Genomic DNA, 21993 nt, shown 5'->3' with positions numbered 1-21993 from the left:
ACAGGCTTCTTATTACTGGAGTTACTGTTGTTGCAGAGAACAGGCTTTAGAGCACAGGCTCAGTACTTGTGTCGCACGGGCTTAGTTGCTCCGAGGCATGTGGCATCCTCTCAGACCAGGGATCATACCTGGGTCCTATGCATTGGCAGGTAGATTATTTACCACTGGACCACCAGGAAAGTGCTACTCATTGTCTTTTAACTGGGCACTATGTATGTTAATACACTCCCAAGCAAAATTGGGGTCATCAACCAATAACTGGGAAATCTGAAACCAGGAGAGACTCCACCAAACTTCTCTAGACTTGCTGAAGACGTGGATGTATCCAAAAGACCCGTCCTGAAATGCCAAGGCCAGAATGTCCAAAGCATAGTATGGTGCCTGCTTTTCTCAATCCTGCATTCCCTCAGGGTGCACTTCCGCTGGGCCACTGCAGTGACTAATAAGTTTGATCTTCGAATAACTGGAATGTCAAGACATTTTTCTCCTTGGAAGTGTTATATGAAGTAGCCCTTTTTAAGAGTTGTGTGTTTCACATTCTATCTTGTCAGTTCAGTTAGTTCTGTTGCTCAGTCGCGTACGCCTCCTTACGACCCAGTGAATCCCAGCACCCCAGGCCTCCCTGTCCATCACCAACTCCCGGAGTTCACTTAAACACATGTCCATTGACTCAGTGATGCCATCTATCCATCTCATCCTCTGTTGTCCCCTCGTCCTCCTGCCCCCAGTGTCTCCCAGCATCAGGGTTTATTCCAATAAGTCAACTCTTTGCATGAGGTGGCCAAAGTACTGGAGTTTCAGTTTTAGCATTAGTCTTTCCAATGAACACCCAGGACTGATCTCCTTTAGAATGGACTGGTTGGATATCCTTGCAGTCCAAGGGACTCAAGAGTCTTCTCTAACACCACAGTTCAAAAGCATCAATTCTTCAGTGCTTAGCTTTCTTCACAGCCCAACTCTCACACCCATACGTGACCAGTGGAAAAATCATAGCCTTGACTAGACGGACCTTTGTTGGCAAAGTAATGTCTGTGCTTTTGAATACGGTACCTAGATCGGTCATAATTTTCCCTCAATGGAGTAAGCATCTTTTAATTTCATGGCTGCAGTCACCATCTGCAGTGATTTTGGATCCCAGAAAAGTAAAGTCAGCCACTGTTTCCACTGTTTCCCCATCTATTTCCCATGAAGTGATGGGACCAGATGCCATGATCTTTGTTTTCTGAATGTTGAGCTTTAAGCCAACTTTTTCAATCTCCTTTTTCACTTTGATCAAGAGGCTGTTTAGTTCCTCTTCACTTTCTGCCATAAGGGTGGTGTCATCTGCATATCTGAGGTTATTGATATTTCTCTTGCCAATATTTATTCCAGCTTGTGCTTTTTCCAGCCCAGCATTTCTCATAATGTACTCTGCATATAAGTTAAATAAGCAAGATGAGAATATACAGCCTTGATGTACTCCTTTTCGTATTTGGAACCAGTCTGTTGTTCCATGTCCAGTTCTAACTGTTACTTCCTGACCTGCATACAGATTTCTCAAGAGGCAGGTCAGGTGGTCTGGTATTCCCATCACTTTCAGAATTTTCCACAGTTTCTTGTGATCCACACAGTCAAAGGCTTTGGCATAGTCAATAAAGTAGAAATAGATGTTTTCCTGGAACTCTCTTGCTTTTTGGATGATCCAGCAGATGTTGGAAGTTTGATCTCTGGTTCCTCTGGCTTTTCTAAAACCAGCTTGAACATCTGGAAGTTCACGTATGCTGAAGCCTGGCTTGGAGAATTTTGAGCATTACTTTACTAGCATGTGAGTTGAATGCAGTTGTGCAGTAGTTTGAGCATTCTTTGGCATTGCCTTTCTTTGGATTTGGAATGAAAACTGACGTTTTCCAGTCCTGTGGCCACTGCTGAGTTTTCCAAACTTGCTGACATATTGAGTGCAGCACGTTCACGGCATCATCTTTCAGGATTTGAAACAGCTCAACTGGAATTCCATCACCTCCACTAGCTTTCTTCGTAGTGATGCTTTCTAAGGCCCGCTTGACTTACATTCCAGGATGTCTGGCTCTAGGTGAGTGATCACACCACGGTGATTATATTGGTCGTGAAGATCTTTTTTGTACAGTTCTTGTGTGTATTCTTGCCACCTCTTCTTAATATCTTCTGCTTCTGTTAGGTCCAGCCCATTTCTGTCCTTTATGGAGCCCATCTTTGCATGAAATGATCCCTTGGTATCTCTAATTTTCTTGAAGGGATCTCTAGTCTTTCCCGTTCTGTTGTTTTCCTCTGTTTGTTTGCATTGATCGCTGAGGAAGGCTTTCTTATCTCTCCTTGCTATTCTTTGGAACTCTGCATTCAGATGCTTATATCTTTCCTTTTCTCCTTTGCTTTTCGCCTCTCTTCTTTTCACAGCTATTTGTAAGGCCTCCTCAGACAGCCATTTTGGGTTTTTGCATTTCTTTTCTGTGAGGATGGTCTTGATCCCTGTCTCCTGTACAATGTCGTGAACCTCCGTCCATAGTTCATCAGGCTCTCTATCTATGAGATCTAGTCCCTTAAATCTATTTCTCACTTCTACTGTATAATCATAAGGGATTTGATTTAGGTCATACCTGAATGGTCTAGTGGTTTTCCCTACTTTCTTCAATTTCAGTCTGAATTTGGCAATAAGAGGTTCATGATCTGAGCCATAGTCAGCTCCCGGTCTTATTTTTGTTGACTGTATAGAGCTTCTCCATCTTTGGCTGCAAAGAATATAATCAATCTGATTTTGATGTTGACCATCTTGTGATGTCTATGTATAGACTTCTCTTGTGTTGTTGGAAGAGGGTGTTTGCTATGACCAGTGCATTGTCTTGGCAAAACTCTATTAGCCTTTGCCCTGCTTCATTTCATTTTCCAAGGCCAAATTTGCCTGTTACTCCAGGTTTTTCTTGACTTCCTACTTTTGCATTCCAGTCCCCTATAATGAAAAGTACATCTTTTTGGGGTGTTGATTCTAAAAGGTCTTGTAGGTCTTCATAAAACCATTCAGCTTCTTCAGCATTACTGGTTGGAGTATAGGCTGGATTACTGTCATATGCTCAAAATTCTCCAAGCCAGGCTTCAGCAATATGTGAACCGTGAACTTCCAGATGTTCAAGCTGGTTTTAGAAAAGGCAGAGGAACCAGAGATCAAACTGCCAATATCCGCTGGATCATCCAAAAAAGCAAGAGAGTTCCAGAAAAACATCTATTTCTGCTTTATTGACTATGCCAAAGCCTTTGACTGTGTGGATCACAATAAACTCTGGAAAATTCCAAGAGAGATGGGAATACCAGACCACTTGACCTACCTCTTGAGAAACCTATATACAGGTCAGGAAGCAACAGTTAGAACGACATGGAACAACAGACTGGTTCCAAATAGGAAAAGGAGTACGTCAAGGCTGTATATTGTCACCCTGCTTATTTAACTTCTATGCAGAGTACATCATGAGAAACGCTGGACTGGAAGAAACACAAGCTGGAATCAAATTGCCAGGAGAAATATCAAAAACCTCAGATATGCAGATGACACCACCCTTATGGCAGAAAGTGAAGAGAAACTAAAAAGCCTCTTGATGAAAGTGAAAGAGGAAAGTGAAAAAGTTGGCTTAAAGCTCAACATTCAGAAAATGAAGATCATGGCATGCGGTCCCATCACTTCATGGAAAATAGATGCGGAAATAGTGGAAACAGTATCAGACTTTATTTTTCTGGGATCCAAAATCACTGCAGGTGGTGACTGCAGCCATGAAATTAAAAGACGCTTACTCTTTGGAAGGAAAGTTAACGACCAACCTAGTTAGCATATTGAAAAGCAGAGATACTACTTTGCCAACTAAGGTCCATCTCGTCAAGGGTATGGTTTTTCCAGTAGTCATGGATCTATTTGAGATTAGGACTGTGAAGAAGACTGAGCGCCTAAGAATTGATGCTTTTGAAATGTGGTGTTGGAGAAGAGTCTTGAGAGTCACTTGGATTGCAAGGAGATCCAACCAGTCCATTCTGAAGGAGATCTGCCCTGGGGTTTCTTTGGAAGGAATGATGCTAAAGCTGAAACTCCAGTACTTTGGCCGCCTCATGTGAAGAGTTGAGTCATTGGAAAAGACTGTGATGCTGGGAGGGATTGGGGGCAGGAGGGGAAGGGGACGACAGAGGATGAGATGGTTGGATGGCATCACGGACTTGATGGACCTGAGTCTGAGTGAACTCCGGGAGTCAGTGATGGACAGGGAGGCCTGGCATGCTGCGATTCGTGGGGTCGCAAAGAGTCGGACACGACTGAGCGACTGAACTGAACTGAACTGATGCACCTGATTTACATGAAGTGAAAATAGAAAAATAAACATGTAAACTATTAGGAAATAAACTTCAGGAACTAAGGTTAAAAGTGGTATCTCTTTTTGACCTTGGAGAATTCGTAAGCAATTTGTTTTTGATTATTTATATATTATTGGCTGAAGAGTTGTGGCTCAGGGGCTAATGGCTCCACAGCAATTGGGGATTTCCTGGACCAGGCATTGACCCCTGGTCTCCTGCATTGGCAGGCCGATTCCTTATCCCTGAGTCGCCAGGGAAGTCCGGAAATCATTGAGAATGCACACTACATGGTGGCATTTTTTTTTTGTCTGTTTGATAAACTCGAAATTTCATAGATTCCATCCCAACTTTTTTGTTCTTGTTACTTTGAAGTCACTGAACGCACAAGATGGAACCAAACCCAAAGTTTGGTTTGGATACTGGGACAGATGATATGTTATGAGCATGTTTGTTAACTGATGCAGCTTTCTAGTAGGAGCACTATAGACTTCCCATCTGATGGGACTTTCTCAGCCTGCCCAGACAGGCAGCATAGGAAGCGGTTGTTTTTAAAGTCTAGAGGTATCAGTAGTCAAACATCGGAGAAACCACAGTGAGACTGTTTAACAAAACACTGAATGTTTACTCCTGCTATGAATTTGTTATATTCCTTTTCCTGCTGTACAGATATGTTCCATTATTCTATCTGGCTGTTGAAGATGGTAGTAAGTTACTATTTATCTGTTTTACTAAACAGAAAAGTTACTATTTACTATCTATTACCTAAGATATTTTTATACTAGCCTAACAGTAATGTTTAGAAATATTTGATATTAATAAATACTAAATAGAAGTCTAGTTTTCCAAAGCATATTAAAATGTTGATGTAACATTATAGAATTAATAAATATGCTCCATAGTTCATTGTCAGCTCTAGTAGAATTTCCTTTTTCTTGAGTTTTTTTTTTTTTTTTAATACTGTGATGGGTTTTGCCATTCCTCAGCATGAATAGGCCATAGGCATTCATGTGTCTCCTCCCTCCTTCCCCACCCTATCCCTCCAAGTTGTCACTGTGCAGTGGCTCTGGATGCTCAGTCATACATCAAACTCCCACTGGCTATCTATTTTACATATGGTAGGCCTGGTGTGCTGCGATTCATGGGGTTGCAAGGAGGCGGACACGACTGAGCAACTGAACTGAACTGAATATATATGTTTCAATGCGATTCTCTCAGATCATGCTGCCCTATTTCTTTTTTCAAGTTTTTCCTTAGCATTATTTTCTCTGTCCACATGTTGTGACCGAGATTTAAAGTTTAATTTACATTTTTTTTCTGCCTTACACTAACTGATACATAAGTCGGTGGGTTATTTTGACACTCTTGCAATGTGGAAATGCACATAAGACAATGACAGGGAACATAGTTGCTGCCCTATAAACATGAAGAAAGTTCTTTTAGGACTTGAGTTCAGTCAATTAATACACACAGAAATATTTATAAATAGTGCACAGTTGGTGATAATTTTGGTGAAAATAAATTGGAATGTCTTCTCAAGATGTTTTGTAGTCTGCTTTGTTGTCCATATCTGACAGAGCTTTTGGAAACAGCAAAGCAAAGAGAGAAGAAAAATTAAAACTGCCTGATTACCGTCAAATGATCATCTAGTAATTGTTGACATTCCCTTACATTGAGGAAGTATTCACTTATGTATTATATATTGTGATGTAAACAAGTTTTTCTCAAAAGTATTTGAAGCTATGTCATCATAAGCATGGAACACAAACAGTTTCTATAAAGAAGGATGCAGTTCTCATTATAGGAAATTTTTTCTTTCTTGTTTAATAACTTTAAATTTTATTTTTGGCTGTTCTGGGTCTTCACTGTGCTCCTGGCTTTTCTCTCCTTGCGGCAAGCAGGGGCTATACATTCTGTACATAAAATACATAAACGTGGCTGGTTGGTTGGAGACTGGCATTCTGAATCTCCTATTTTGGTCAGTCCAGATCCCTCAGTGTCTTTTTTCTTTTGGCTGTGCTGAGCCTTTTTTGCCGCACGTGGGCTTTCTCTGGGTGCAGCAAGCAGGAACTACTCTAATTGCTGTGCTGGCTTCTCACTGCTGTAGCTCCTCTTGTTGCAGAGCACACGCTTTGGAGCACAGGCTCAGTACTTGTGTTGCTCGGGCTCTGTTGCTCCAAGGCATGTGGTATCCTCCCAGACCAGGGATCAAACCTGTGTCCCATGCATTGGCAGGTGGATTCTGTATCACTGGACCACCAGGGAAGTGTCAGTGAGTGGCTTTCAACTGAGCAAATCCCAGTAACTTTCAACCAGGATCCTCCTGTGTCTTTTAACTGTTAATACCCTGCCAAATAAAATTTGGGGTCATCACCCCATAACTGGGAGATCTGAAAACCAGGAGAGACTCCCCTAAACTTACCTGGACTTCCTGAGGAGGACGATGGGCCCAAGAGGCTGTTCCTGATTTACCAAGGCTACTATGTCGGAAGCTCAGAATGGTACCTGTTTTGCTCCAGCCTGCATTCCCCTCGGTGCATTGTCGTTGGGCTGCTGCAGTGAGTAATAAGCTTGATCTCTGAAGAAGTGGAATGTCAAGGTATTTTTCTCCTTCTAGGTGTTACTATGAGGTGTTACTAAGAGCTGTGTGTTTCACATTCCAGCTTGTCATCCCTGCACAAAGCCAGTTCTTATTTACTTAAACTACTTAAATTAATTCTAATTGCAGGAATATTTCTGGGTCCAGCCACCACCGCACATCAACCCCCACCCACCCCTACCCACCCCCAGCCCGGCCACCACACCAGGTTTCAGTTCCCATACTGAACTGCTTCAGCCTCATCAGCAGGAATCCTGTTAAGAGGAAACCTTTCTTTCCAACGCAATTATCCCACAGAATTTTAAGTTTTTACTTAAAACTGTTAAAGTTATGAGCAATCAATGATGCAACACAAGACGGGAAAAACCTTCATATACTTGTAAACCCTGACAAGTTTGTTCCTGATCGGCCCCCCTCTGCTCCCCTCGGCCCTGCCTGGCCCTGCTCGCCTCCGCCCCTCACATGCCCAGGCGCAGGCATGTGTCCCATCCTGCGCCCCTCACTCACCCAGGGGCAGGAGTGTGCCTTACGCCCCGCCCCTCGCTGTGGCATTCTTCTGATACCAATGGCTGAGGAGTCTCCAGTCTCTGCTTCGTCGCAAGCGATTCTACAGCCAATTCCGCAAATGGAGACTTGGTGGGTGCGGCCGACCACTGGAAACCTGAGGTCCTTTTTTGTTTGTTCATTTTTGTTGTTAAGCTGCGCCTGTGGCATCCCCTCTCCTCCCTATCCGTGGTCTCCTGTCACTTTGCACCTCGCTATTCCTTGACCCCTTCTTCCAGCCCAAGTAAATTAAGTCGTTGCTGTGAGAGGCCCAGGTTCTGATTTCCTTTGGATGTAAAATATTGAGGTAACACATACAGTGCACGAAATACATAGTATTTTATAAGGAAAAAGTCATTTTAATTATGATGTGGCACTTGATAATTTTATGAGGATCAAATCCCGTGTTCGGGAACTAGTTTAGAATTTCAGCTTAGGGACTGGTGCTGGAGCTGAAGTTCTTTCTCGAGTGGTAGGGAAGAGTATTACTGTGCTCTTTTGATTTATATGAGCATGGTAGTAAATTGACTGCAAAGACTCTTCATTTTAGGAGATTAGTTTCAGTGATGCTGGCTACTTGTATGAGCATTAGAATCAAAGAGAAATATAAAATGGTCGCAGTGCTCAGTCAGATCTCTTTGAGATCCCCAGGGACTGTAGCCTGCCAGGCTCCTGCGTCCATGGGATTTCCCAGGCAAGAATTCTGGAGTGGGTTGTCGTTAAGTCGCTCAGTCCTGTTGGACTCTTGGCAACGCTATGCCTGCAGGCAGGGTTCCCTGCCCTTCACCATCTCCAGAACTTGCTCAAACTCCTGTCCATCTAGTCCGTGCTGACATCCAACCATCTCATCCTCTTTTCTGCCTGCCTTCCATCTTTCCCAGCATCAGGGTCTTTTCCAGTGAGTTGGCTCTTCACAACAGGTAGTCAAAGTATTCAAGCTTCAGCATCAGTCCTTCCAGTGAATATTCAAGGTTGATTTCCTGTAGGATTTGTTATGGAAAAATGAGAATCCAATGTCTCAAAGCACACCTCGGAGGACACTCAAGACAGCGGAGTACAGCAGGTCCAAGGGGAATCGGTTCCGAACAAGGACCCTGACATTTTCGAGAGACTCGGTTTCATACCCTCACTAAGTGACTGTTTACATGTTCGGAACTTTTTTTGATGTATATGATTTAGTTTTACGACATGTAGCTGTAGGGAGAACTAACAATTAAGGTTAAAGGGGAACAGTAATTATAATTCATGGGGGATATCTTCATTGTTAATCTAACCTGAGCAGCCTGACCTTAACTCCAATCTTTGCTATCTGTGGGGAGGGAGGTCTCCAAGGAGACCTGGTTTTACTTTAAAGATAGTTTCCTCATTCTTGGGCAAAGTCGAGGCCCAGTTCACCTGCTGTCTTAAGATGGCTGACAGGCCTCAAGATGGAGTTCCTCCTGCCCTCCTCAAAGCAGCCCCAACAGACTGATGGTCTAAAGGGACTCGTCTTGCTGTACAGGAATCTGCTCCAGCACCACAATCCAAAGGAATGAATTCGTCTATGTTCAGCCTTCTTTATGGACCAGCATTCAAAAAGCAAAACTTTGATTCTAATTTTTATATCATAGGCTCTTCAGATAAAACATTCAGTTGCTTAAGCACTGCATAAGAACATGATAAAATTTTTATTTTCTACTGTTCCCCTTACATAATTGTTGAGATGATCTGCAATGTATACATAATATTTAAATCATGAGTAGTGTGATAATGCCATTTATCATGTTTTAAAGATAATCCACAAAAATGTCTCCTTACCTATTTACACCTCTCATACAGAGGGTTACCATATGCAGGTGTTTTTGGTTAGATGCCACATCCAGAGTCAATGGCAGTATGTTACGTGACAGGTTAAAGCAAAATCAGAAAACCCGTGAATTTAATTTGAAAATGTATATGATATTACATATTTTAGGAATTTGATATTTGGAGAGAAGAAAATACAGTCGACCCTTTGTATCTGCATATCCGTGAATTCAATTGAAGCATAGAAAATATTTGGGAAAAAAAATTCCATGATATTCCAAAAAACACAACTTGAATTTGCCACTCATCTCAACTATTTCCATAGCACTTACATTATATCTGGACTTCCCTGGTGGCTCAGATAGTAAAGAATGTGCCCACGTTAGAGGAGACATGGTTTGATCTGTGGGTGAGGAAGATCCCCTGGAGAAGGAAATAGCCACCCACTCCAGTATTCTTTCTTCCCTTGTGGCTCAGACGGTAAAGCGTCTGCCTACAATGTGGGAGACGCGGGTTCAATTCCTGGGTCGGGAAGTTCCCCTGGAGAAGGAAATGGCAACCCACTCCAGTAATCTTGCCTGGAAATTCCCATGGACGGAGGAGCTACAGTCCGTGGGGTCGCAAAGAGTCAGACACGACTGAGCGATTTCACTTCCAGTATTCTTGCCTGGAGAATTCCCGGGACAGAGGAGCCTGGCGGACAGAGGAGTCCAACTCCATGGGGTCCCAAAGAGCCGGTCACGACTGAGCAACTAACATTACATTATTTTGAGTATAAAGACCTTTGTTGTCTGCCGGGAGCCACCATGGGAGATCCCACCCATGACAAGGTCATGTGCAAGAGAACTGTTAAGCAAGGCTTTAGAACTCAACAGGCTCCCTAGGCTTTCTTGAGCATCTACACCAAAATTAGAATCTGTCTGTTTTACTATTTCATGACTTTCACCAACTCCTCTGACATTAACAGGAGGCTATTCCTGACCACCTTTCTCTGGAGAAAATTAACTTAGGGCTATAGCTAATAAGTCTCTTGGACATGAGAGGAATATTTCAAATCAAAACCCCTCTGTTAGCATTCTAGCTTGCTTGGCAGGTATATCCAGACTCTTGCAGCTACACATGTGGTTATTTACAGCCTCCCAACTGTGAGAGGCATGGGAAGCCTAAAACATAGAGCCTTTTAAAGAATTATTATAGTAGTGCTGGTATAGGATTTCATTATTGGGTCAATGCTTGTTGCTAAGTTCCCATATCTCTTATCCACTGTGCACCTGGGAGTGCATTAGTTAACATAGTTGGAAAGTAAGAAAAACAAGTGTAGCCTTGAAATTAACCACATCAGACTTTTGAGCTAATTGGTTTTCTTGTAACTCACTGCACCTTTGCTCCGTGAGAAATGTAACTTGTTTAATACTTTCTGAGGCTGACATAGATTAGAAATATAAGAAAAAACACTTTGAGGGAAAATAAGTTTTCCGGTTGAACAGCCTTTATCCAGAGGGTCATAAAATGTTCACAGGCCTCCAAGGCCAGAAGATAATGTACACAACATTGTCTATGGGAAAGATTTGCAGGAAAAAATCCTGGTTTTGATAAAGACAAAACAGATGTAATGTTTGGGCTGACTCTGTATGACTTTGCATCTTTCATTTCCCTCTATGTACAAGTAAAGGTATAAAAGACCCTTTTGAAAATAAAAACAGTGGGCCTCGTTTACTGAAGCAGCTTGGTCTCCTCGTGTCAATCATTTTCCCTCCCTTCCTCCCTCCCTCCCTCTTTTTCAGGCTGATCGCTTGGAGCATAGAGGCTCCCTGCCTTCACTTATCTGCCGGGGTTTCTAAGACCTGAAGGGGAAGATGTTCTGCGTCTTCACTCCCTCGGGAGACTGGAAGGCACCTGTGGCCTCCGTGAACAGGGCAAGCTTCTTGTCTCGAAGTTTTATTGGCTTTCTATGTAAACCAAGGAATATCAGCCTCTTTCTTTCCTCTATTTTCTTATCCACAATATTCTTTCCTTATCTCTTTCTAAATCATCCGTCAACGCCGTTTTTCCTTCAGGTTCCCCTGGATCCTGCGGGGGCTGGACCCCGGCAGTTGTCAATGTGATGCCTTGCTTTTTAACTTCCCTTCCAGGAAGCAGAGGCCTTTTAATCTCCTGCAGTCAGCTTCCTCAGAGATTACACTATTGCATTGTTCTGCCCTGCCCGCCGCGTCCCGAGGCCCCGCCGGCCTCACCTTCCCATGGCGCATTGCAGACTGAGCTTCCTTCCTTGATCCGCACCCTGACAGCTTGTCTCCCAGGCCGCCCCTGCCGTTTCCCTGCCGGCCCGCGCAGCTTCCTACATCCGCAAGCGGAGAGCCGGCGGTGCAGCTGTCTCAGCAGCGCCGCGTGAGTTTCTCTCTTTCTTAGTCACACATGCCACTCTCATTCGGCTTCCTTCGGTACCCCGGGTCTGAGGGTCTCTGCTGACTCTGAATACCCGCGCCCGCCCCACCAACCCCAGCAAATTCAGACGCCTCCGTGAGCGGCGAAGGGGCACCTCCCTTTTGGTTTAAAGTCTGCATTGAAGCTGGCTCCTGCTTTTGGAGCTCGGAAACGCTGCGTTTTGCACCTCCTTCGGTCTTAAAACCATTTACTGTCCCCTCTGCACTTCCTGCAGCGCATAAAATTCTCTTCTACGAGGTGGGCATTTATGCTCCGCGGTCCTCAGCCTCTCCGTCTCGGCCCCTGGAGACCACGTCCTCTCCCAAGTCCTAGGCTTCTGGGGAGTGCGCCCTGCTCCTGAGACCCACTCCCTCCCAGCGCCCATATCTTCTGGCGCCTTGTCTTCATAATGACCCTGTGTCGAGGTGGGTGACCTGGGCCAGCCACTTGACCCCCTGGTTCTTCCATCCCAATTTCCACCAGCTGGAATTTGGCTCTTGCAGGAGGAGGCCTTCTTATTCAGCTGCCATTCCCATAAATGGAGGGGGGTGTGGGGGGGTGGGGAGGGGGCTGTCATGAGAGGCAAAGACGTCGATTTCGAGAGAAACAGAAAACTGAAAAAAGCCTGAGGAAGAACCGATGACAATGAAGAGGACTGGTGAGGAACTTGCGAAGAGAGAGCAACATGAAAGAGGAAGTTTTGAAGATTGCGGATGGGCAAGGACAGAAGTTTAGAGAAAAGCAGGATCTCCGGGGAGTTAAAGGTGAGCAAAATAGGAAGGTGTTGTTCAGTCCAAGTCTTTGTGACCCCTGTATCTCTCAGAGTTTGCTCAAATTCACGTTCATTGAGTCCAGGGATGCTATCTAACCATCTGATCCTCTGCCGACCCCTTCTATAGCCTTCAAGTTCAGTTCAGTCGCTCAGTCGTGTCTGACTCTGCGACCTCATGAATCGCGGCACGCCAGGCCTCCCTGTCTATCACCATAGCCTTCAAGTAGAGGGGTGTGTATCAGGGGCCCAAAGAGGACAACAGTGGAGAGGTGTTCACACAGAGAGCTCGCAAAGGGGATACAAGAGTTGGAACCTTGGCTTACAGAACAATATCCTTGCTAGGAGAGAAAGGGGACTCCTAGTGATCGGGCTTCCCTCGTGGCTCAGCTAGTAAAGAATCCGCTGGCAATGCGGGAGACCTGGGTTCGATCCCTGGGTTGGGAAGATCCCCTGGAGAAGGGAACAGCTACCCACTCCAGTATTCTGACCTGGAGAATTCCACGGACTTACAGCCATGGGTTCGCAAGAGTCATCAGGACTGAGGGACTCACTCATATCCAGTAATTGGAAGAGCTGAGAAAGCAAGCATGGTGAAAGGAAGCATAGCCACTTGGGGGTGCCAGAGAGTTGGGGGAAAGGGAGGGCAGAGAGGAGGAAAAAGGCAGAAATTCATGAAGATTTAGGATCATCAAGGAGGTTGGGTTAGAAGCATTTTGCCGGGAACAGATGGCAGCAAGAGGCCAAACGGGAGTCAGGGAAGAGGTAGAGAGGAGGACAAGCAGAGCAGGAGAGCAGAGGGGAAGAGAAAGGGAGACGGAGAAAGAAGTAGGGAATCTCTGGAGGAAATAGAGGAGTTAAGACAGGTATATAATTTACAATTTATGCAAGTTAGAGAAGTTAAGTTCTTATTGAATTGTAAATTTGTATAGCTACAACAAAAGGAAGGGGAACACAGGCTTGTAGAAACTATGATTGATTATAGCAAAAGAAATAATTGCTATGGCTACGACTGGTCCCTGTGAAATGTCTGGTCCAAGTCCCAAGTTCCTTGGTGCTTGCAGCAAGTTTCTAGATGTCACATTGTTCAGGCCCAATCTGTTTATCAAGGACTATTGGAGGAAGAGAGTGAGTCATTCCAAGCCCGCCAAGAGAGTCAAGCCATCCAAGAAGTCCTCTGTCATGGTAATGCTCCATTGTAGTATTAGTAACTGTCCTGGCTATACTTGTGCAGCATAATTAGACACAGTGCTGTTAACATCATCTGAGCAGTTAGATAACCACATACCATGGGGTACCCAACCGTCAATTGTATGATAAGCCGCAAATATTAATTTTCCTTATTTGGCCTGACATTTGTCCCAATGAACAGGAATATATTTTAAGTTCTTATTAGTTAACCCTTTGCATAGTGTTTGTTTTTTCCCTAATTCTTTCCGTAAGTTTCAGTAGTATAAACATGGTTCACAGGCAAAGAAAGGGCAGTAAATATCATCGAAGCAGTGTCCGAAAGCCTTCTTTTGGAGGCAGGACGAAAGCCGAAGTTTGTCCATTAACGTTTATGCATAATTCTGCTGGGCCCATACACAAAGGAAGGACTTCATAACCTAGAGAGATATTAGTTTCCCTTCTTCTTCAGGGTGTGATGCTGCTGCTACTGCTAAGTCGCTTCAGTCGTGTCCGACTCTGTGTGACCCCATAGATGGCAGCCCACCAGGCTCCCCCGTCCCTGGGATTCTCCAGGCAAGAACACTGGAGTGGGTTGCCATTTCCTTCTCCAATGCATGAAAGTGAAAAGTGAAAGTGAAGTCGCTCAGTCGTGTCCCACTCTTAGCGACCCCATGGACTGCAGCCTACCAGGCTCCTCCGTCCATGGGATTTTCCAGGCCAGAGTACTGGAGTGGGGTGCCATTGCCTTCTCCCTTTAATTCTCCGTCGAGAAGGCATATGTATGGAGTCATTAGTTAATACGATTGGTCCTCTCTCCGTCCATTCTATGACCTGAAGTAAAGGCGGGTTGGGTATGAAAGCCCATTAAGTGTGAGTAATTGGTTCAGCTTGAGCTGGGGAGGGGCAAGCAAGCAGAGCAAGCATAGCAATAAGAAGGTTTTCAGGACTCCAAGGTATTCTCTGTTGAGAAATCAGATTTTCAGCTTTATTAATAAGGGTTTTTATTTGTCCCCAAGAGGGGAGATAAAAAGGTTGATGCCACCGAGGGTGGTGTTTTCTGGAGATCTTTAGAGCCGCCATGGCCTGTATTGGAATTTCTTCCTCCCAGCACTTTTGTTCTTTAGTCTCTGTTTCAATGGCTGGGGGACCCCTTGGGTCGGATCTTCCGAAGAGGAAGCTGTGTGTGAGTTTGTTGGATCCATCTGGTGAAATACAAGCATACCCCTTTCCCTGTAAGATTAATTCCCCAGATTTCCATTGTTTATTCAACCCGTCCTGGTACCAACTGGGCAGAGAAAGAAAAGAGTCCTTCAATTCCTTGAAATGTTTTTCTGCTCTTGTCAAGATATCTCCTTGAGGTAAGTTTAAAAAATGTAAAACAAATAAAGTTATATTGACAGTAGCTATAGAAAGAAAGGAAAGCGATAATGATGAAAACATTCCTAGGAAATATTTCAGTCTAAAAAAAATGATCTAGAGATCTGTTTGGGGACTGATATTTGACTGTGGTTTTGAATTAATGTGTTGATTTCTTCCTCATTCCGTACATACATTTTTTCTGATATAAAAAGAAATGGGATCTGACTGTTTTAAGTGGTTTGTGTTATTTGCGGCAAAGGATTAGGAGCAAACAGTCAAACATTTTTTCCTAAGTGAAATTATTGAAAAGCTGATGGAGAACAACTTGATAAATGAAACGCTGCTCACATCCAAATACCTGACCTTTTCCCGGAAAAGAAACGTAGCCTGGCAGCTGTTGAATCTCTCTGTTCAGTGTGTTAAGGAAGATGATTATAGTTTCAAGACAGACCTGAAAAGAAGGTGAATAGTTTGCATTTTTGATACTCTTAAGAACAAATAACTTATTTCCCAAATGGTGTCTTTTTTATTTTGTTTTTGTTTTGTATTGTGAAACAGGCATTGAAGTTGATCTTATTTTGTTTTAAGAATCTTACAGACTGGAAATAGAAATAAAGCTATATTAACAATAGTTATAGGCTTAAAGAATATATTGCATTAGAATCTAGTAAAGTCTGCTCTGGATAAGGAAGATAAAAGTGTTCCCGTGTAGATCCCCTTATTTAATTTTGTATTTGTAGTTTTAGTGTATAATGTTTTAGTTTAATTATGTCTTGTGTTTGTGGATTATAAGGAATGTTTGTAATCTGTTTAATAGAGAATGAATTTAAAAATTGTTTGAATTGTTTAGAAATATAGGCAGGGCCATTGTCTGTCTTTATCGAATTAGGTGTTATTGCAAAGTAAGGTATTAGGTGGGCTATAACATGTCATGTAGTTTCATTCCAGAGAGGTGTGGCCCCTATAAAAGAATTTGTATCGCTTCAGACATATAAGAAGGAGGAGGAAGAAAGTTCAGGGCAATGAGTTATATCTGTCATAAAATTTTTTTTATTTATCATAAACCCTTTTTATATTTTTATATTTATCATTTTATTTGCCATCTCTCATATCTTTTTATTAAAAGCATATATTTTATTTTTCTTTAGCAATATGAAGTGTATTGTATGTTAGCATTTTATAGATTGGTGAATATATTTATTATATTATATTATATCATTATATATTTATTTATATATATATAAAGTTATATTTTTGCTGACAAATTTAGTTTACCTCAAACCTAGGCATAATAAAAGTATTATACAATGTTGATGACTTAAGACGTGTCTTAATTAGATTAGCGAGCAATTATATTTAAATTTTATTTATATTTAAATAAACATTATTTTTAATATTGTATATTTTTCAGTTCACTTGAAGTTGAATTAAATAGAGGTCATTAACTTCATATTATCCAAAAACAAAGACATGTATTGAGACATAGATAATTTTAGATAGATAGGCATAGTTTTCTGCTTGAAATTTAAAATATCTTTGTGTCGTATTATTATTATTTTTGAGTTTCACCAGTTTGTTTACGGCTGGAGTCCTAGATAGAGTGGTCTGTGTATCCCAAGGACATGATAAGAATTAAGTTTAGGGTGTTTTTCAGGCCTGTTTTGGTTTCCCAGGCAGAACTGGAGCTCCAAAAAAGTATTTTAACAAGTTAACCTTTTCCTAACTGCATGTGTAAGAAGAACCGGTTTTGCAATTTCAAAAGAGTTTATTTTAATCAGTATTCTCTAGAATCTAAAGAATATCCTGGCCATTCAGTGTCAAAAATATAATTTCTCCTTTTTGTAGTTACAATATATTCACGATATATGCATGAAAGAAATGCTGTCACATTGGATGTAAAGCCTTGACTACAAAATTTTGACAAATAGTAGGACTGCTAAGCATACCTTGAGGTAACATACTCTACTGAAATCTTTTATGAGGCCCAGTGTGATTAGGAATAGGGCGAGACAAAGTGAATCTCTCTTGGTCTAAAGGGTGTAAAGGTATATTTAAAAAGCAATTTGTAAATCAATAATAATAATAATATGCCAATTTTGAGGAATAGTAGTAGGTGATGGGAGAAGGCAATGGCAACCCACTCCAGTACTCTTGCCTCGAAAATCCCACGGACGGAGGAGCCTGGTAGGCTGCAGTCCATGGGGTCGCTAAGAGTGGGACACAACTGAGTGACTTCACTTTCACGCATTGGAGAAGGAAATGGCAACCCACTCCAGTGTTCTTGCCTGGAGAATCCCAGGGATGGTGGGCTGCCGTCTATGGGGTCACACAGAGTCGGACACAACTGAAGCGACTTAGCAGCAGCAGCAGTAGGTGATGGAATTCCTGGTTGTAATGCACCCATAGGTTTCATAGATGCATTAACTTTTCTAAGGTCTGTTAAAAGGCACCATTTGTTAAATTTCTTTTTTATAACAAAAATAGGAAAGTTCCAAGGAGAGCAAGATGCCTCAATATGTTTCAATTCAAATTGTGTGTCTATAAGTTCTTTAGCAGCCTGTAATTTTTCTTTTGTAAGGGGCCATTGCTCTGTCCAACTAGGCTTGTCATTCTTCCAAGTTATTTTAATAATTGTTTTGTTTGTTAAATGAGCAGTGGCCCCTAGGAAAAATGTGGAATGTATATCTGAGTTTGCCATTGCATAAGTAAGTCCCTTCCTATTAGATTAAGGGGTGCATCTATCATATAAGCTCTTAATGTTGCAGGCTGGCCTTCTGGTCCCTCGCATGGGTGTATCTGAACACTTTGATAGACTTCTTGTGCCTTAGTTTGAGAAATTCCCACAATTTGGCAAGAGACTTTTTGTATAGGCCAGGATTTTATTTGGGCCATAAGTGTTTGGAAATAATAGTAATATCAGATCCAGTGTCGAGGAGACCAGAAAATCTTGTACCATTAATTTTGATATTTATATTTGGTTGGGCACATACAGATACCAATGATGTCCATAAGGATTGGTTTTGTTCTGTACTGCCGAATCTGCTTGTCCATACATTATTAGAGGAGTTAATAGAAATGTAAGGCAAAAGAAGTAATTGAGCAATTTTGTTTTCCTTTTTGAATTGCCATAGAATCTGAGATGACATCATCATTTGAATCTCTCCTTTATAATCTGAATCAATTACTCCAGGGTGAACAGTAATTCCTTTAGAAGTCAAACTAGATTGGCCAAGCAAGAGACCGAAGGTTTGTGGGGGCAGGGGTCCAAAAAGTCCAGTAGGTACTCTAGAAGAGGCTGCTTGAGGGTAAAGGAAAAAATCATTTAGGGCTGGTATGTTGATGGCAGCACTGCCGGATGTTGAGGGTTTGAGGGAAAAGATAGAATTTGCACCTGGTTTTTGTTGTAGGGGACCTGGGTGGGGGGGTCCCCTGTTTGGAGTTTCCTGGAATAGATTTTTCATCAATATCAAATTTAGATTTACAGTCTTTGGCCCAGTGCATTCTTCTACAGCAGAGAGGGCAAATTCTTGGAGGTTTCTTATTAGCCTTCTTAGGGCAGTCCCTTTCTAAATGGTTTTTATCTCCACATGTAAAGGATCCTTCATTTCCCTTTCTAAAGGCAGCAGCCATTGTCTCAACTAGCATTTGCATCTTTTGAGTTTCTGATCCTAGATTGCCACAAGCCTTCAAATAGTCAATAATAGTCCCAACTCACGGATTGGAGTGATAGCTCTTTGACATTCCTGATTTGCATTCTCATAAGCAAGTAATTTTTCTAGCTGTTTTTTGGTTTCTTCTCCGATTACAGTACGGGAAATAGCAGTTTCTAATCTAGCTAAAAAACCAGCATAACTTTCATTAGGCCCTTGTAATATTTTAGTGTAACTACCTATAGGCTCTCCTTGAGGAGTAATTCAATCCCAAGCTTCAAGGGCCACTTTTTTTTAATTCTTCATGCAACAAAAGAGGGGATTGTATTTGAACTTCTATGGTATCAAATTGTCTGGAGCCAGTTAACATTTTGTAAGTAATTTGGTTTGGGGGAGTGCCAGCTCGAGCATTCTTGTTAGCATGATCTCTGGCTATATCATGAAACCACATGTCCATTGAAGATATTCTCCTGGTTTAAGGAGAGCTCTTATTAAAGTTCGCCAATCATAGGGGAAAAAGTTTCCATTAGAAGATGCCACAACATTTAGAAGCTCTCTCAGTTCAGTCGCTCAGTCATGTCCGACTCTTTGTGACCCCATGAATCATAGCATGCCAGGCCTCCCTGTCCATCACCAACTCCTGGAGTTCACTCAGACTCACGTCTATCGAGTCGGTGATGCCATCCAGCCATCTCATCCTCTGTCGTCCCCTTTCTCCTCCTGCCCCCAATCCCTCCCAGCATCAGAGTCTTTTCCAATGAGTCAACTCTTCGCATGAGGTGGCCAAAGTACTAAAGTTTCAGCTTTAGCATCATTCCTTCCAAAGAAATCCCAGGGCTGATCTCCTTCAGAATGGGCTGGTTGGATCTCCTTGCAGGCCAAGTGACTCTCAAGAGTCTTCTTCAACACCACAGTTCAAAAGCATCAATTCTTTGGCGTTCAGCTTTCTTCACAGTCCAACTCTCACATCCATACATGACCACAGGAAAAACCATACCCTTGACTAGATGGACCTTTGTTGGCAAAGTAATGTCTCTGCTTTTCAATGTACTATCTAAGTTGGTCATAACTTTCCTTACAAGGAGTAAGCGTCTTTTAATTTCATGGCTGCAGTCACCATCTGCAGTGATTTTGGAGCCCAGAAAAATAAAGTGTGACAATGTTTTCAATGTTTTCACTGTTTCCCCATCTATTTCCCGGAAGCCATGATCTTCGTTTTCGGAATGTTGAGCTTTGAGCCAACTTTTTCACTCTCCTCTTTCACTTTCATCAAGAGGCTTTTTAGCTCCTCTTCACTTTCTGCCATATGGGTGGTGTCATCTGCATATCTGAGGTTATTGATAGTTCTCCCGGCAATCTTGATTCCACCTTGTGTTTCTTCCAGTCCAGCGTTTCTCATGATGTACTCTGCATAGAAGTTAAATAAGCAGGGTGACAATATACAGCCTTGACGTACTCCTTTTCCTATTTGGAACCAGTCTGTTGTTCCATGTCCAATTCTAACTGTGGCTTCCTGACCTGCATACAGATTTCTCAAGAGGCAGGTTAGGTGGTCTGGTATTCCCATCTCTTTCAGAATTTTCCACAGTTTATTGTGATCCACACAGTCAAAGGCATAGTCAATAAAGCAGAAATAGATGTTTTTCTGGAACTCTCTTGCTTTTTCCATGATCCAGAGGATGTTGGCAATTTGATCTCTGGTTCCTCTGCCTTTTCTAAAACCAGCTTGAAAGTCAGGGAGTTCACGGTTCACGTATTGCTGAAGCCTGGCTTGGAGAATTTTGAGCATGACTTTACTAGCATGTGAGATGAGTGCAATTGTGCAGTACTTTGAGCATTCTTTGGTATTGCCTTTCTTTGGAACTGGAATGAAAACTGACCTTTTCCAGTCCTGTGGCCACTGCTGAGTTTTCCAAATTTGCTGACATATTGAGTGCAGCACTTTCAGAGCATCATCTTTCAGGATTTGAAACAGCTCAACTGGAATTCCATCACCTCCACTAGCTTTGTTCATAGCGATGCTTTCTAAGGCGCACTTGACTCTATATTCCAAGATGTCTGGTTCTAGGTTAGTGATCACATCATCATGAGTATCTGGGTTGTGAAGTTCTTTTTTGTACAGTTCTTCTGTGTATTCTTGCCACCTCTTCTTAATATCTTCAGCTTCTGTTAGGTCCAAACCATTTCTGTCCTTTATCAAGCCCATCTTTGCATGAAATATTCCCTTGGTATCTCTAATTTTCTTGAAGAGATCTCTAGTCTTTCCCAATCTGTTGTTTTCCTCTATTTCTTTGCATTGATCGCTGAAGAAGGCTTTCTTATCTCTTCTTGCTATTCTTTGGAACTCTGCATTTAGATGCCTATATCTTTCCTTAGTCTTTCCCATTCTGTTGTTTTCCTCTATTTCTTTGCATTGATCGCTGAGGAAAGCTTTCTTATCTGTTTGCCGGGGGCCAGTGTGAGGAATCCCACCTGTGACAAGGTCATGAGGAAGGAAGTCTGACAAAACGCAAGGATGTGATCAGGCTTCAGGGGTTCCTCCTGGAATTTCCTGAGCATCCACCCCGCAAGACCAGAGTCTGCCTGCTTTACTGTGTTATGCTTTCCACCTACTCTTCTGTCATTTTCAGGGGACTGTCGCCCCACCACCCTTTTCTGGAAAAAAATAGAGCTTTTAGATAATAAATCTCCTGGGCATAATACGAGTGTTTAGATCCAAAAACCCCTCTGATAGCTTTCTAGCCTGCCCGCAGGACTCGTAGAGCTGCGCATGTGATTGTTTGAGGCCTCCTGACCACAGAAGGCACAGGAAGCTTAAAACATCTTAGGAATGTAGGGGCTTCCGAGGAGTCAAAATCATTAGAATAGGACTGATTAAAGGTTTCATTTGTTGAGCCAATACTTGCTGCCAAATTTTCATATCTTTTACTTGTTGATATAGTTGGTATATAGAAAAAACAAGTAGCAACATTAGATCTTTGAGTTAAGTACCTTCTTTGTTATAACCCACTGCACCTTTGTTCTATAGAGATGTAACTTCAGTGCTTTAAGGAGATGCAGATTAAAGAAAAACACTTCAGGGGAAACGAGATTAACATTCATAAGGAAGAGAGCCAAAAAGTGTTAGCAAGCCTTTTGGCCAGAAGATAATGTAAATCACCTGAGACCTTTTGTGTACAAAAAGATATACAGAAAGGGTCAGGACTGCTGCCCCTGCATGACTCTGTATCTTCCATTATGTAAAATTTAGGGTATATAGTAGTTTTGATGTTAGCAACACTAGACTTTGAGTTAATATATCACTGCACTCCTCTTGTGTCCTTGCTATGTAAGAATGTAACTTTATTTAGTGTTTT

General features: G+C 42.4%; 1 protein-coding gene across 1 annotated transcript in view; it reads left to right on the top strand.

The window, feature by feature from the left end:
• LOC108638086 (zinc finger protein OZF-like) overlaps positions 12403–21993 on the top strand; it is a 35887-nt gene continuing 26296 nt past the window's right edge. Inside the window, exon 1 of the mRNA XM_018063210.1 lies at positions 12403–12453. Coding sequence (XP_017918699.1) covers positions 12403–12453 — 51 coding nt within the window. The remainder of the gene's footprint in view (positions 12454–21993) is intronic.

Source organism: Capra hircus, chromosome 18 (genome assembly GCF_001704415.2).
Source record: "Capra hircus breed San Clemente chromosome 18, ASM170441v1, whole genome shotgun sequence".
Taxonomy (NCBI): Eukaryota; Metazoa; Chordata; class Mammalia; order Artiodactyla; family Bovidae; genus Capra; species Capra hircus.
Note: the sequence above shows the minus strand (reverse complement) of the source record. Positions and strands in the feature narration are given on the sequence as shown.